The sequence below is a fragment of the Coptis chinensis genome, chromosome 5 (assembly GCF_015680905.1).
Source record: "Coptis chinensis isolate HL-2020 chromosome 5, ASM1568090v1, whole genome shotgun sequence".
NCBI classification, from domain to species: domain Eukaryota; kingdom Viridiplantae; phylum Streptophyta; class Magnoliopsida; order Ranunculales; family Ranunculaceae; genus Coptis; species Coptis chinensis.
The window spans coordinates 83,106,231-83,122,718 of NC_141460.1; the positions used below are offsets into that span (position 1 = coordinate 83,106,231).

The 16,488-nt window shown below is 37.1% G+C and overlaps 2 protein-coding genes across 2 annotated transcripts; both read right to left on the bottom strand.

Annotated features, from left to right (window-relative positions):
- Positions 1–2,560: 2,560 nt before the first annotated feature.
- Positions 2,561–8,782, bottom strand: LOC147499381 (conserved oligomeric Golgi complex subunit 7-like). Its single transcript, XM_086561195.1, is given in 11 exon segments — positions 2,561–2,993; positions 3,851–4,183; positions 4,528–4,847; positions 4,850–5,211; positions 6,067–6,265; positions 6,508–6,653; positions 7,454–7,725; positions 7,861–7,962; positions 8,058–8,177; positions 8,250–8,339; positions 8,422–8,782. Coding segments are annotated over 11 exon segments (2,535 nt in total). The 5' UTR covers positions 8,731–8,782; the 3' UTR covers positions 2,561–2,711.
- A 354-nt stretch (positions 8,783–9,136) lies between these two features.
- On the bottom strand, positions 9,137–15,522 carry LOC147499382 (mitogen-activated protein kinase 15-like). Its single transcript, XM_086561196.1, is given in 12 exon segments — positions 9,137–9,855; positions 10,871–11,031; positions 11,164–11,265; positions 12,540–12,751; positions 12,838–12,938; positions 12,941–12,995; positions 13,080–13,229; positions 13,671–13,730; positions 13,866–13,993; positions 14,137–14,415; positions 14,418–14,544; positions 15,361–15,522. Coding segments are annotated over 12 exon segments (1,680 nt in total). The 5' UTR covers positions 15,385–15,522; the 3' UTR covers positions 9,137–9,574.
- Between the last annotated feature and the right edge of the window lie 966 nt (positions 15,523–16,488).

The following is a 16,488-nucleotide window of genomic DNA, read 5'->3' on the forward strand; positions in this document are numbered from 1 at the left end:
CGTTTCCTTCACGAGTGAGTTTATCGTTGTTAATATTTTCTTTAAGCTCCAATCTAGCTTTTGTCATTATGTCTAGATTGCGTAGTAGCTCTGTCATTGCCCATCTATTGTGGCGGAGGTTGTATCAGTCCCTGCTGTAAATATAACCTGATACAAATAGTTATTCAGTAACACAACAACAAACTGATCATCATTTTATTTGTTCTATATAAATTCCCAACTTGGGAAACGAACTTGTGATTGTTTGGCCGGTTAACCGATGTATGACTAAGTTCTTGCAGCTAAAGAAAAAAGCCAGTCCTGGGAACAAATTTTCTGCCACCTTATCAAATTAGTTGGGTATATACCTCATTAGGAATCAGTTCCATGCTACCCGGTCCTAAGTAGGAATTTCTGCAGTGCAGATTTATTCTATGGCCATTTTAAACAAAAAGTAAACTACGAACCAAGCAATAATGATCAAAGGTACGATTAATTGTGCAAGCCTTAAGTAAAGCTTTAATTTCGAAATGAGAAAGTTTGAAATCACTCCCTTGAGTATGCTGGAGAAGGATATCTAGCAAGTCATCTGTTGCATTCTGCTGTCTGGACTGTAATCTCTTGTCAATAATCGTATCAAAGAGCTTGTCCAGTTTTCCAAAATAAATAGTCATGCGTCACCTTATACCTTGGGGGTCAAACGGCCTTAGCAATGGGAAGTAATCAACAAGATTTGAGCTTCCAAGCTCTTCCATAATTCCCCTTAGGACAGCGTTAAATTCTTGTGCAAAGTCTGAGTCAATTTGAGCCAAGTCCATGGAGAACATGGTGTTCGACATCATATTAAGTAGGGTAGAAAAAACAATTTGGCCAATATTAATCACTCGTCTAGACCTGGAGCGCTCTCGGATGTAGTCCATGAGTCATGAGATCCTTTACCTTCTGGAGTCTTACTGTCTGGTCATTGAGTCTTTGACTGGTAAACATTTGAGAAGTGAAAAAATTCCGAAAATTACGCCATTGAAGATCAATTGAGGGTAAGCACACCATTGGAACCTCATGGTGGTTTAGTGCTCTCATGGCATCCGGAATGGCTCGTGCAGAAAAGGGTTGGTCATGTTTCTGGAGAACTTCTTTGGCCATGTTTGCAGAAGAAACAACAATAGTGGTTACACTGCCAAGTTGAATAGTCATAAGAGGGCATAAGTCTTGGCTAATCCTGCAACTGACTCATGAGTCTTGCTGCCAAGTTTTTCCCAATGACAGGAATAGGAATTGGACCGGGTGGGAGTTTGCTGGTGAATCTTGCGTATTTAAGAACATGGAGACATGCCCATACCAATGAAAACCAGAACATTATAGTTAAGTATTCCATATTCGATGCAAGTTTTTCTTCCTCTTCATCTCTCTCTTTCTATTCTTTTATATAATCTATATAACTACAACAAAGAAGGAAAATGTGGGGCCCGTAGGGCCTCCGTCCTACATCTCTAACAGTCTAATCCTGTTTTCTGGGTTTATGACGTGAACAAATGTGGAATTATCTGGTGGTATGTTGTTTTAGTGAGCTCAAACAGGCCCATAGAATCCCTTCTTTTGTTTTCTTCTCCAAACAAACCCCCTCTTTTGTTTTCTTGGGTTAACTAATATTACTCCCTTAGATGTGACAGTTGATATAACATATGAAAGAGGTATCTTACTGTAGATACTTGACAGTTGATATTTCATCTAACTTGGGCTTACTTGATAGCTCACTTGATATTTCATCTAACTTGGGCTTGCCTGACTGATTGCAGTAGTATATGGCTATCCTCTCACAGATCGCAATATATGGTTGGTGCTTGCGAATTGGGCCAATTCGAACTGGTTTATCTTGTGAGTTTGCGAGTTGGTTCGTCCTTATTGTTTACCTTTTGACCCGTGATGTAAAATTTTCTATAAGAATTTTGTTTCAAGTCTATCAAATTGAAATTCTTGAATTTTAAACTTGGTTTCCATTGATTGTAGCTGCTTCGCGGCGTATTTCTCAGCAACCATGGTTCTCAACGTATTTCTTAACGACCATGGTTTTGATTGATAGGGGCCCCACCTGTACATTGTGAGCGTCCATACCCGAATTTATAATGGGATCTGATATTAAACTACCATGTGGGGAGCAAAAAGCTCTCCATTTTATGGGGGTCGTCTCATTTGTAGGAATGTGGATATATATGCTTATAATCTCTTAGAATCGAGCAAAAAAAATTATGCGTCTGTTAGAGTTAGTAAGTTGGCATCCGTGGAAGTCTATCCTGTACAACCATATTTTCAAACAGTTGCTTTATGCACACTAACTCTAGCTCAGAATAATTGCAGTGGCCATGCTAGTATCATTTGCACGTAGAAACAGATCTGTTCAAGAATTGACATTTAGAACAGGCTGCTCTTATGCAATACCTATATTGAGATGCAGCTGTAAACCTAACACGTCTCTTAAGCTTTTTTTTCATACCACATACATACTACACATATTATTCCAGGTACCCGACAACCCTACTCGAATCCTTGTTAAGTTGCACAGTTACTTTATTATAGAAGGAAGTAAGTCCAATCCAAGCGCTTATCTATTATAACTTGGGATGGGGCTGAATGACAAAGCATTTCCACACTATTGATTAAACACAAAGCATCATAAAATGCATTCAAGGTTACAAGGAAAAAAAAAGGGAGACAAAAATCATACATACAAAGCTTTACTGATCAAGAGTTACACGGCGGATCCTGCATGCAAGTTGAGCAGTTGGAATATCAAGCTGGTTACCAGCATCAGACTTTACAAGATCTCGAAGCTGATCTCTTGGAGTGGAAAAGCAAGTGTGAAATGTGGCTAGGACTGGAGGAATAGGCATTGAAAGAGCTGAAAGAACATTACTCAAATACTCGATATCAGCTGACAACTGCTGTGCTCCCCGATCAGTTATATACTGGATCCCTCGCAACTGCTCCATGTAAAGCACAGTAGCACCCTCCGCAACCTTTTAAGTTAAAACAACAGTCATTTATAACATGGTCATAGTTAGTAGTAATATAATCCAATTCATATAACTTTTCCAGTAATGTTAGCCAATCACTAATGACAAATTTTTTGAATTTGGGAATTCAAAAGGAAGATTGAGATTGTTAATGAATTGCTGACTAATATTTTTGTTATGAAATGTGTTAATTATGAACATGTCTGCACTTACGGAATTATCTATCAATCATTTGATAATAATTGTTCATTATTAAACTTTTAGAGCATCCAACTCAAAAGTTAAAACCAATGGGCTATGAGTGGAGCAACCCCAGGAATACATATTGTAATGCAAGGTTTTTACTATCTATGTAGGACTATACTATCATCTCATCACGCCCCCTCACGTGTGGCGCCACTTGAACGTGGGGAAGTGACATGGAGTAAACATACCCCTTTGGGGCAAACACATGCTCTGATACCATCTTAAACTTTTTGAGCATCCAACTCAAAACCAATTGGTGATGCATAACGGCCCCAGGATTCTATGCTGTAATGGAAGTCTTTAACTATCTCATGGGAATATATTAACATCTCAACATTCACAAATTTAAAGAAACAATGTCTGTAATTTTTAAGTTAATTTCTCACGTCTTTCTTTCAATATCGCAATGCATTACCTAGTAAGAAATATAGTACTTTTGGAGGATGAAAAGATCTAGACATTGATATTAAAATAAAGAAAAAAATAAAAAAATAAATATTTGATTTGATAATTGTTAGCATTGAGAACAAAAAAATGTGAAGAAGGGAGTAGAAAAGAGGAAGAGAAAGGGTGGTGTGCTTAGGAAAATGCTGAGAAGGTGATCAAATGATTACCTTGAACATCCATTCAGTTGCAAAGAATTGAGCTTCATCAGTGTTGCCATCACTGCTAGAAATGCCCTCTGCAAGTGGCTCCAACTGTTGGGGTAATGTAAGAAGATATTCACCAACACTGGTAACATAAGACTGGGGATAAACGCTGAAGCTTGGAAGAGCAAAAGCACTTGGTTCCTCTATGGAGGACCATACCGGCAACCGCGCCACATCACTTAAACGTTGTCGTACTTTGGATATGAGAACATCATAGACGAGATCATTAACTGTGTCAGCAAATGCTGCTACTCTTTGAGATGCAAGTGGTAGGGCATGAAAACGGGGATCTTTTGACTGCAAAATGGTATAAAAAAGGTGTATTAATGACGAAGAATAATTATAACAGTGATAGGTCTTGGTGGAGAACAGTAGGAACGTAGGAGCACTACAAGTGTGACAAGGCGTTCTTATATAGAAAAACTGAAAAAGTGGGGAAATGAGGAATATAAAGTAAGAAACTCAGTAACAAAATAACTACAGTTAAGTGTTGCTGTAACTTCTCAAACTATATCAATTAGAAGGTTTTGTTTATTAAAAAAACACCACGGAAGCCAATTAAATTTTTGACAATGTACAAAAAAGAGATTGGCAAGATTACTGTAGCTTATTGGATCAAATACACTAGTGTAATAATGTACCTGATCTAAAAGGCTAAGTAGTGTTCTAGCTTTGTCAGGGATAAAAATAAGACGCAGAGCTGCCACGTCCAACGCAGCCTTTCCTGCCATAGACAATTCTCCATTTACATCATTACTGTCTACATGCGATTGGTTTTGATCCAGACTTGTGCCGAAAACTGAAAGGGAAAAACTTGTATTGAGCCTGGCAAGGGTAGCTCTTAATGAAGCCTCAAAGACTGAAAATCTGCTGGTTAGACAATATGCGACTGTTAGAAGCTGCAACGCTCCTTGAACAATAGACCACTCCTCCTCGTCTGAAATCATATCCACTTTATGGTGTGGTGAGTTCCTTCCTTTCTATCTGATCCTGTTTCCTTCTTTGTACTAGCAACATCACCTGTACCATCCACTCCACAGACTGTTCTTAGGGACTTTAAGGTCTCCTGAAGGGCAGAAATATACTGCAACATAATATCATCAAGTGCAAGAATAAGCTCGTCTGCCTCAGAACCTCCAGTAAAGCTGATGCATCGTTCGACAGCTGCTTCAAGAAGCACTATAGCTTGTGGGATGGATTCCTCCACCCTTCGAACAGTTTCACTGAGCTCAATCCCTTGGGCCCCCACACCACGAGTAACGGCTCCCCTCAGATCGATCCCAGCAATTTCTGAAGATAGAATGGCACGCTCCATCTGTCCATACCTAGAAACCAAAGCTTACAATGTAAGTTCACGAAAAAATAAAAACAACATTTGTCGATCCATACAAAGATCTAGAAGAGTACAAAGTTACTGGGATCATGGCTATCTTCCTCACAAAGGTTAATTTCAATTATCCTTAACTCCTCCAAAGTTTATTCCTTCATATGGGGTACTTCGCTTGGCATAGTTTTCCTTAACCTCTATATTCTCAGAAAAGGAGTTGTGTGTATATCCAGCTCACTAATTGCTCCATGTGCAGCCTAGAAGATGAACCTATATGTATCTTTTCCTTATCGTCACACAGCAAACAAAAGTGGTATGAAAAACTAATAATTAAGAAGAGGGCAAAAGAATTGTTGTTCTTAATTTGTTTAATTTACCTTAATCATATCTATATGAAAATGAAAACAAAAAGTTTTGCTTGTTGTATAAAAACTATTTATCTAAAAGCACGAGGATCTAAACCAAGATGACATCATCAGCACCTATACTTCTACATGACTGTCGTTTGCACAAACATGAAAACAAACAGGCAAAAAGATGAAAAAATCAAAACCAGAAGATCACTTATCTCTGTTTCTGTTCATCATTGTTTCAAGACTTGAGCAGGTAGAAAGACATTGACTAAGAAACTGTCAGTTGTTCCTGAGCTCAAAAGAGCAGCTTCTCAGTTGGCCATCCCATGAATTAATTTGTATGGTTCAGAGAATCATTGAGTCCAAAACGGCTCAAGAAATGACTTGCTCTAGAGTCGTTCTTAATAAATAAGCATCCAAATACTATGAAACTTCTTGAATATGATGCTCTTCATATATAAGCAAAATAATTATACAATTGGCTTAGTTTATGTATTCACCTCTGTTTATATGTTTCATAAGGAGAAAAGACGGTCTTCAGTGTCTCCAATAAAACTTGAAGATTAGATTCTGAAAACAAGTGCTGAATATTCCTTGCAAAAGCTCCCGTCATGTTGTGCAACTCTATAAGGGACTCCAGATGTTTCGTCTGTACCCTAGCACCCTTTGACATATCGCCAGACAAGATATCCAATATGCCTGAAATGTGTCAGATGAATGCAGAAGATTAGGATAAAACAGGTAGGCTTTTAAAACCTCTCAACTACAATATTTACATCAAAACTTCAAATCATCTAGCATCACAACTAAAGAGGTTAAGAATCCTTCGATAAAACCATAATTTTGCACTACGAGAGTGTAATTACGCAAAGGAAACTATAACTTTAAGGAATAAAAGAAAGAAAGAAAAGAAAGAATCCTAAGAAGATTTAAAATGCTACCTTTAGCTAATGCCCTTGTTTCAGGAACAACATCTCCAGTGGCAAGATTGACACGAGAAACAAAACTTGGAGTGAATGAAACCATGGTCTCTATCAATAACTTTGGAACAAGAGATCTATAATCATCAGGAAAAGCAACCATACACCTGAAAATCTCATTTTGTAAATGTAATATTAAAGTTCAAGGTTTTAAGTTTTACATTAATTCAAGTCTAAAAGGTGGAGAGGAATAGGTAATAGTTAAATTAATCAAATAAATGCTTTAAATGGATATACACTAAACAAAATATTGGTGTTTCCATCCATATTTGTTAGATATTGTCCACTCCATTATCCTAAGGTTCACCATCAATTAATGTTCTGAGAAATGCCAATACAGAACACAAGGCATGCAGAAAAAAATGTTAGAATTCTTAGAATTACTGTAGAAAAGTGAGATACAATCATACAATCTGATGATTGGTTCTAGTTTGATGGGCTTCTGAACTCTTACTTAAAAGCTGTGTTGTGCGGGTACTTCAAAATGGAAGTCGTACCCGTGTCGGACACTCCCTATTTTAACTGAAAATGCCGTGTCTCCGGAGTGTCCCTGCCATGTCTCAGCCATACCCATGCAACGCAGCTTAAAAGTGAAAATATATTAATGACAACTTTTGATCCATTTAGGTAAGTAAACTCTAGAACAAGAAATCCTTTTGGTAGAAACTAAAAAATTTATTTGATACTCAAACACTGGTAAAAAGAATGCAATACTATTCAGGGCATCCATATCGTCTAAGTTGCGATCATATTAGTGGTATATAAACTGTGATTTCTGCTTTACCACTATGGACAGTTATAAGAAGATGCCAAACAGACTCTTAAGCAAAATATAATACCAACCACTAGAGGGCAGCTTTAGGAAAATACTTGCTGAGTTCTATAATCAAGCTGGATATCATCATACCACTTCCATTCTTGCTCGAGATAGAGGAGTACTTCATCGTAGAAACTTGGCAACCAGCTCGAAAATGGGGGAGGACCAGAGGAAGAGTCAGTAAAGCTTCCTAGACTTTCTCCTAGCTTCTCATTTGGAATCTTATTAGCTCGACGTTTGGCGTCAAAATCATCCCAAAGTAACTTTAGAGGTTTCAGGTGAATTCTAGTATAGTGCAACTCTAAAGACTTGAATCTCCCAATGCGATTGAGGATTTGTCGAAAATCTTGGACAGCATCAACCTGCATAATAGCGAGTAAAGGGGAATGATGCAAGTACCTAGTAGCAAATCGAAACAAATGCAAATTTAAAGGGGATATGGCCTTATGGTGACAGAAAGCAATTGTAAGGTTGTAATAGCCTAAGATTTATAGTACCTTGCGATTAGATAAAGCCTCGGATAGACGAGGTTGAACCATTTCTTCTAGTCTATCTTCTAACACCTCAAGCTGCTTTCTAACATTCGCAAACTCTGCAACCTAATACACATAGAAACTCAAGAACCATGTCAGCAGACTTTAGGGAAGCCTAATACCTTTCTAAACAAAACAAAATAAATCCAAAAAAAAATGACCTCGCCTACAGCAGACAAGCAATGTCTCATGTTGGCCAAAGTTTCTGCAGCCTGTGGAAGATCTCCACTGGCAAACACATCCTCCACACTAGCACTTAATTGAGTCAACCCTGCAGCATCCTGTTTATAATTCCACAATAAGAAAAAACAGCACAAATCGAAGAGAAGTCAAGAAGCAGCATTGTAAATTACCTGAAGTGTTTCATAAGCTGCTTCCATTCTTAGTTTGACTATGTCGACTTTGGCAAGGGCATCAATAGATTCAGCTGACGTGCCCTCCGCCTACGTACACTTGGGCAGTGTTAAATAGTGTTGATTGAGATATACAAAAGCAAAAAAGAATGGTTTTTTATGATTATTATACCTTGCGAAGTTTGAGGAGAATGGTGGAAACAGAAGAGCGGAAAGAAAGGGCATCATCACGAAGACGAATAACATCACGAGTAGCTCTAGGGACACGTAGTAAAGCAGCACTACTTTGTTCTTCTAAGGAAATGCTTATTTCTTCTGATACCATTTGAAGTTTCATTTCTAACTCTGATAAATGTTTCTCTATTGAGTTGTAATCTACTTGTTCACGTGTTGATGTTGATGTTGATGTTGTTATTGTTGTGTTTATCCATTTCTTCGGATCGAATTTTGGATCAGAGAATGCTCCTAAATCTACCATCATCTTTTCAGGATGGACCTCAAAACTCAACAATCAACAACATCTTCGATTCATTTCAACAAAACTCTCTTTTTATATTTCGAGATTTAGTCAAGTCAAAGTGAGTCAAGTCAAGAATGATATAAACAATATGCCGTAAAATACAGTGATATTTCAATACGTTAACATTTCATTGAGATTTTCAATTCAATTTAATAAATAACTGCTAAGCAGTGGGAGCGTGAACGAGAGTAGAAAAGAGAGAAAGAGAGGGAGAGATGGGTTTGTGGGTGGAAAGAAAGAGAGTAGGATTTGGTTAAGAGAGAGAGGGAGAGAGATAGGTGAAGACAGACAAAAACCTGGACATACCCCCACTCCTCCCAAAAACGTTCACTCGGCTCACTTGATTAGAAATTAGATTCTGAAAGAATAAATGGGAAGAGGCATTTTATTCAACAAAAACACGAAAATGTGTGGCAGGTTCACAACCAGCTATGGCTAATAAGTACACTCGTTTGCACTAAAGGCCGAAATGACAGAAACAATGGTACAAAGACAAAATGGATCTCTTCTTCCTTCCTTGTGAAGTTCTATTAGTAGAAGGTGGTCATGGTCATTGGATCCAGTAATATCTCTCTATCTGACATTAGTAATATCTTGTTTGACTTTTTAAGTAAGCATCCCTACTCTTCCCTTAAATGTGTGGGAAGCAACCGTTGAACTCACTAACTTCAAAGTAATCACTGATAGCAAGTGTAGTGGACTAGAGGAGTTGGTAATGGGGCCAAGTGTCCGTGGATGAGGAACTGGCAGATATCTTTCATCGTCAGGATGGTAATAGAATGTCAAGATCAACTGAACCAGCTATTTACCATTGGCTGCCTGCAACGCCTTGGGGGGCTGCAGCAACTTTCCTTGCAAGATACTGAGGTTTTGGTTGAACCCCATTAGATCCATCTAAAATTTCATCTTCTCTTTCACTTTTACAGCTGGAATTTCTTCTCGGATATGAATTGCCAGGAGTTGTAAATTGAGCTGGAAGAGACGGGTCTGATATCATTCTTCTTTGTTGATACATCTCCGCTGATGTTCCACAGTTGTTGTAACGCATCACTGAACCAACAACTTTTCCAGGCTTTGCAGCACTGCCTGTTAATATAAGCAGACAATTAGCCACTTCAAAGCATCGAAAATGGGGAACTTCCTTGACCTTATTGAGCTCTCAACCAACTTAAATAAAAAGATATACGATAAAAGTATATATATTTACTTAATACGCTTTTTGAACAGTGAACTACTTAGAGAGTTAGAGTAACACCCAAAACTCTCGAATCTCATCCAGCATGTAATTCTGACAATCTCGTTTCGTGGAAGATTCCAAAAGAGCTATACACTTCATTATCTGTCTATCTTTTTCAGAGTCCTGTTAATATGTGTCCAAAGTCTCAACTGTAACTTGGCAAGACTTTCCCGAATTTGGGTAGAAAGTCCTTAACTCCTACAGATTTGAGGAGTGTGACATCAAAAGAACTTTAAATAGTTACATGTTCTGGCATAAACACACTAGATTCCAAAGAAAATAACAACTTTCATAGATTGCTCCAAAATTATCTATAAAAGCATCACAACATAGTTTTAAATTATCTCACTCAGGCGTCAGGTGTAAATCAAAATAGAAGGGGTAAAAGGAAATCTCAATACGTAACTCAGTGAAGTTGGCTAGCCACTTGTCCCAGGCTTTACTGCAAACTCAACTTAGTCAAGAACTCAAGACACTTTTGCATCTTTATTAAATATATGGTCTAAACTTTAAACTCTTAAGACATGGCTCAAAAACCCAAATGAAGGACTAAAAAAGAGGAATCTCTGATCATAACAATATTTGGGATTATGCATCACAGATGAGTCATATCAGACAATTGGAACATATTAAAAGAAATACACCAATCAGTATATCGTATGTATAAGATCTAGCATTGCCATTTTACTTGGGTATCGATATTAATATGTGCTGCACTTAACTAAGGAGACCACTGGAAACATAAGAGAGAAAGATTATGCACTACAATCTCTCTCTCTCTCTCTCTCAATTCTGATCGAGTGTATTGATGCAATATCTACTTTTATAACAATACTGAAAAAACACCAAAGAAATCCATTTCACCTTGCGCTCTGGCAGGAACCTGGAGAGGAACTCTGGTCATAGGGATTCCACCGTTTCTATCTGGCTGCGGGTTTTCAATATCCTTGATGGAACATTTGGAAAAATCATCTGCAACCTCGACTGGATTCTGTGCATTATTATCCGAATAGACAACACACTGTCTGCATGAAGAAAATAGTATGACTTAATTTAATAATACCCCTGGTCCCTGGACAAATTATAATATAAAAAATTGTAAAATACCCATAAGAGGAAAAAAGATTAGTGCATCTACAATCACACAATCTGGATACCTGGGCAGTGATGCATGTTGCCTGTCAAGAGGAATAGCTCTTGCACCATTGCCATACTGCTCCTCAAGACATGCGAATTGCTTCTTAAACTGATCCACAGCGCTGAAAAAGAGAAGAGTATTAGGGTTATTGTTGTCTCAAGAAGCCTAAAATTGACAAGTGAAATTACTGGTAGTATCGCAACAATATACTCTTGAGCTCAGGACTTTATAAGATGAGTAATGTGCGAAACAACGCATGAATTAAGTCCTTCATCTTTCATTTCACAACAGGAAATGAGGCTATTGATAGTCCAGAGTTCAGACTTCTTAAAAATATTGAGCAAAAGAAAATTGATTTTAGCAAATGGAGGTTCTTTTATTTTGAATATTTCCCCTTCTTCTTTGACTATGCATTGAAACACTACATATTCACTTCTATACCAATAAATTTCAACCAAATCCAGGTCTAATACAGCAAGTCTCACAAACTTCATCAAGTAAGTTAGCTAACACACACAGTCTGTTTAGTTTCTTCGTTGAATTTCATTTCTCTGAAAAAAGGTTTGATCTGGGTTTCCTTTGATGTTCATTCTTTTCCTTCTAATCTATGTCCAACTATTTGGGCATCATGCAACGCATACCTCCTTTGTTCAGGTTTTGAGCATCTAATGACTAGGTTTGGATGAGTTCCATAACATTTTTCTGAGTTGCAACTTTATTCCCTTGAAGGGGGGATTTAGTCCCAACACCTTCAGCCCAACCTCCCAAAGCTTGAACAATATGTCACTAGACACCTTCAAATTTATAGAGCATATACATATATTATAATTGAGAAATCTAGAATAGAACTTTGATAATGTGTCACTAAAGAGCTAAGGGTTAATATCATTAATCATCAGGCGTGAAAGTAAAGTAACATGGAAACTTCATATTCTCGAAAAAAATCTGTGTTGGACGCTCATGTCGAACACACAAACACATTATGCTTAGGATTTTAAACTGGGGATTCTTTGGAAACCCTACAAGAATAAGAAATCAATCTATTAACATAGTCATAACTCCATGATATCCCCTTGCATAGTATTTTATTTGTAAGGTAGCTCTTTGTTGTAAGGTTTTGAGCCCAAAATATAGTTGTGTAACTAAAGAATAGTCATGGTGTTCTTTTTGTTACTTAGCTGTGTCCCGGTGTCTTATTTCATATAGGTCTCTGTGTCGGACACCAATACATGTGTCAGTGTCAATGTAACCTAGCGTAAAAGTATTGCAAAAATCAGTAAGTAGATTACTCCTTATTTATTGACATGTTGCCTCAGATTGGTGGGAGGGAAAGAAGACTTATATACCTCCTGAATATCTAGAAAGATCGTAGACTATAGATTTAGAAATCTGTACCTTGGATACATGAAGCCTACAGGCTCAATTCCCTCCAGAAATTCTTTCAACATCTTTGGATGGTACTCAAGAATTTCTCGATAAATGAGCTCTCGAACATCTTCCTTAGTTATCCTCCGTCTCTCAAATTCAAATTCCATCTTTGTTACCGGTTGAGCAGAAGGCTCCCTCTCAACCTTGGCCAAGCCCCTAAAATATGGATCTGCCAAGGCCTGATACCTTGTTGCACAAATCAACTCCATTAGATTCAACATGCATAGCTTCGAAGTAGAATAGATAATATGTATGCCCACTGTACCTCTTCCGCAGTAGGTCGGTCCTTGGGTTCAAATGCTAGCATCCTTTCTAATAAACGAAGTGCTAATGGATCTGCATTTGGAAACTTTTGGGCAAAAGGTATAGGTCTTTTTCTTTAAGATGCTTAATAAATACCTCACGGGCCTTCTCATTTCGTACCTATAAGTAAGAAAAATGTTCTAACACTGAATATAATAACCAATAAGTGCACAATTTTCAACAATCATCATGCAAGAAACATACCCTATTAGTTGCTTCTGTAGAAGGTGTCCCTAGCAAATCGGTCATCAGATCCAATTGATGGACTACATTCTTTCCAGGAAAGAGAGCCTTCCCTGTTAAAATCTCCATAAAGATGCAGCCAATACTCCATATATCTATTGCTGGAGTGTACTGTAAGAAATCAAGAAAGTGGAACATGTTACCAAGCGGAAAACAGAGTACAAATCCGCAGTACAGCCTTACTATAATCTCAAGACATGCTCATAAATGACTTGTCATCCCCAGTCCCCATCTCTCCTCATTTCCAAATTTTCTGAGTCTGAAGAAAAAATAGAGCTACACTCCCAACAATCGTTGCTTTCATTTAACTCGTTGACTGAGGTATGCTATTATGGGCTTTGCCTGATAATTTTTTTGCTTTTTTATGATCCTCTCTCTATCCCTCCTCTTCTATATGTATTTAAATTATCAAATGGAAATATGAGACTTATTAGTGTTGTTGCATAAGTAACTACCAGGATAATGACCCAATGGGTCCTAAGCATTTTGAAAAGAATAACGAGTATAATAAACTACTTCCAAGAAAACAAAAAACAAGAGCAGCTTATGCACCTTGGAGAAAAAGGATCCACACAGTTCCGGTGCTCTATACCACCTTGTTGCAACATAGTCCTTAAACATACAAATTTGATATAATTAGATTTGGAAGCTGCAGTGACAATCAAATTCGCTATGGTGGGAAAAGAAGAAGAAAAAATTTATTTAATTGCCAACTATACTGATTACAGCTTAAAAGAGTATAAGTACCGTCCAAAATATGGCTGTGGGAGTATCATTGAAGGCAACTCGAGCAAGACCAAAGTCACATATCTTGAGCTTACAGTCAGCATTGGCTAGAATATTCTTCGGTTTTAAATCCCGGTGAAATACATTTGCTGCAGAACTCACATAGATAAGTCCACAAAAAAAAAGAAAAAATCACATGTGATGAAGGTGAATCGCGAACACATACATATACACTAGTGGGCAGACACAACATACACATATGTGAAGATAGTAACAACTTGGTAACAGGTACCTGTATGTATGTACTTCAGGCCACGAAGAAGCTGATAGAGAAAGAATTGATAATGTTCAAGGGTCAAATCATCGTTCGCTTTAATAACCTGGTGCAAATCGGATTCCATGAGCTCAAAAACAACATAAATGTCTTTGAACTCCCTTCTTGAAGGAGGCAACAAGATGTGCTTAATCTCAACAACGTCAGGATGACGGAGGAGTCTAAGAAGCTTTATCTCGCGGAGAATGCGTGTGGCATCAGATACATGTTCGAAGATATCATTGATCTTCTTAATCTAACTTTCTCCCCTAAATGTGTATCATAAGCAGAGCAAACAACACCATAGCTTCCTTTACCGATAACTTCTTCTATTCTGTACCGGTTTCCCTCACCATACTCTGTAAAAAAATCTACTTCTGCAGATACCTGCACCATCAAAGGAATAAATGTTAAGGGTCTGAGAAAATTCACAGTGGTATAAAAGTTGGTAGCACGGCCCAAAAAATAGTTCAGAAAACAAAATTAGGATAACAGTTGGTGACCACAAATACTAGCGTTATATCTTTACACTCAACAAGCCTGATTCATTGTAAAAGCCAATACGACTAACAACATATCATAAAAAGGGATAGAAGTAGGAGAACGCAACCTACAACTGATACAAAGCCAGGGAACAAACAGAAAGAGGCCAGGATAATTGTTTCACAATTGCACACTTTGCCAACAAAGCATCTATATTTTATTGAGCAATATACTCAAAACGATAGCAACAAGGACCTGTTAACCAAAGACCTCTCCCTAGTTTCCTGAGATAAGCATCCTCGCTACCACATTCCAAACGAGGCGAAAAGAAACTATCTACCAAAGTCTATCCTTAAATATCCACAACATAAATATCCAGAGATCCATCAGGAAATGGGTTGAAGCACCATGTATCCATACATCCCAGATAAAATGTAAAGGGAAATTGCAGGGAAATGAACGAAGAGGCAACAAATGAACGAATGATCAGGCAACAAGTGATCACATGACATAGACTATACACTACATATTTTTGCCCTGATTGGTGTATAAAGGTAATCTATAGAATATTTAACAACTTTAAAACTCTTCAACCATGCAAGGAATTATTTAACAACATAGCTTATAACATTACACCCAGTTCTGAACATCAAATAAACCAAATTCTACTAATCTAACATGTCTACCAATAACAAAAATGAAAATGATTAGTTTAAGTACCTTCTTTCTCTGATCCGGCTGCATTTTATCAATAAATTCTCAAATCAATCTCCAAAGCTGAAACTAGCTACAAACATGTCCTCACAACCAAGACTTTCAGATGACACAGTATCAAAATCCACTAAAATAAGCTTAAACTCAAACACAACAAACTTGAAAAAAGACAACAGAGATCTTATGATCAAAACAATCTTATTCCTCAAAACACACAACTACCCCCAACTTAATTAAACCAAAAGAACATTTTTTTACCAATATTTCTACAAAATGTAAGCTTGAAAACAATAGTTAGAGATTGTTTTCACTTAAATAAGTGGAAAGATCGACACTTTAGATAAAATGAAGAAGAAAGGCGATGATAACTAGTAACTTGTGTAGCTAAATGTAAGCTGGAAACTACAAAGTATAATTTTTATTTTATTTTTAATAAAGTTTTGAGTCAATGGGTAAAAAAAGTGAGGTGGAAATGAGGAGAAGGAACTTAGATTTGATCGAAACAAACAAGAAAGAGAGATTGATAGAGAGAGAGAGAGAGATATTTTGAAGAGAGTTGAAAATGAAGACAATGAGTCTACAGAAGAGAGAGAGAGGACAAAAGTGACACTGTCAAATTTGAAAAGTAGTTTCCTATTTTTTGAGAATTTGAAACGTTTTTTTATATTGAAAAGTAGTTTCCTATTTTTTAGATTTTTAAAATGTTTTTGAAAAACGTTTTTTCTTTTCATTGTTTATATAGGAAAGGCAGGCATAGGTTTCTATTTTATAGATTTTTAGGATTTTATATGATGCATGCAAGAACAGGTAAACAATGTACTTACAAGCACTGAATTTTCCCACTTGTGATTAGTTTATATTTCTAAACAAATTGGAGGAGGTTGATTAAGAAGGAAAATTCATTAAACAGTAACAGTGTCCATCTTCTACCAAGATCAAGCATGACTATGAAGTATGAACTTACTGAAATTCTAAAACCTATTTAAAAATATTTCCTTGTCTTTCAACAAAACGTTCGTTTGTATTTTTGCAACAACTTATCCATATGTTCCTCAATTTCGTTGGAAATTGGTCACATCTACCTGTTAACCGTGTTTGTTTCACAAAATCCAGCTTGTGGTACGAATGAGTTCC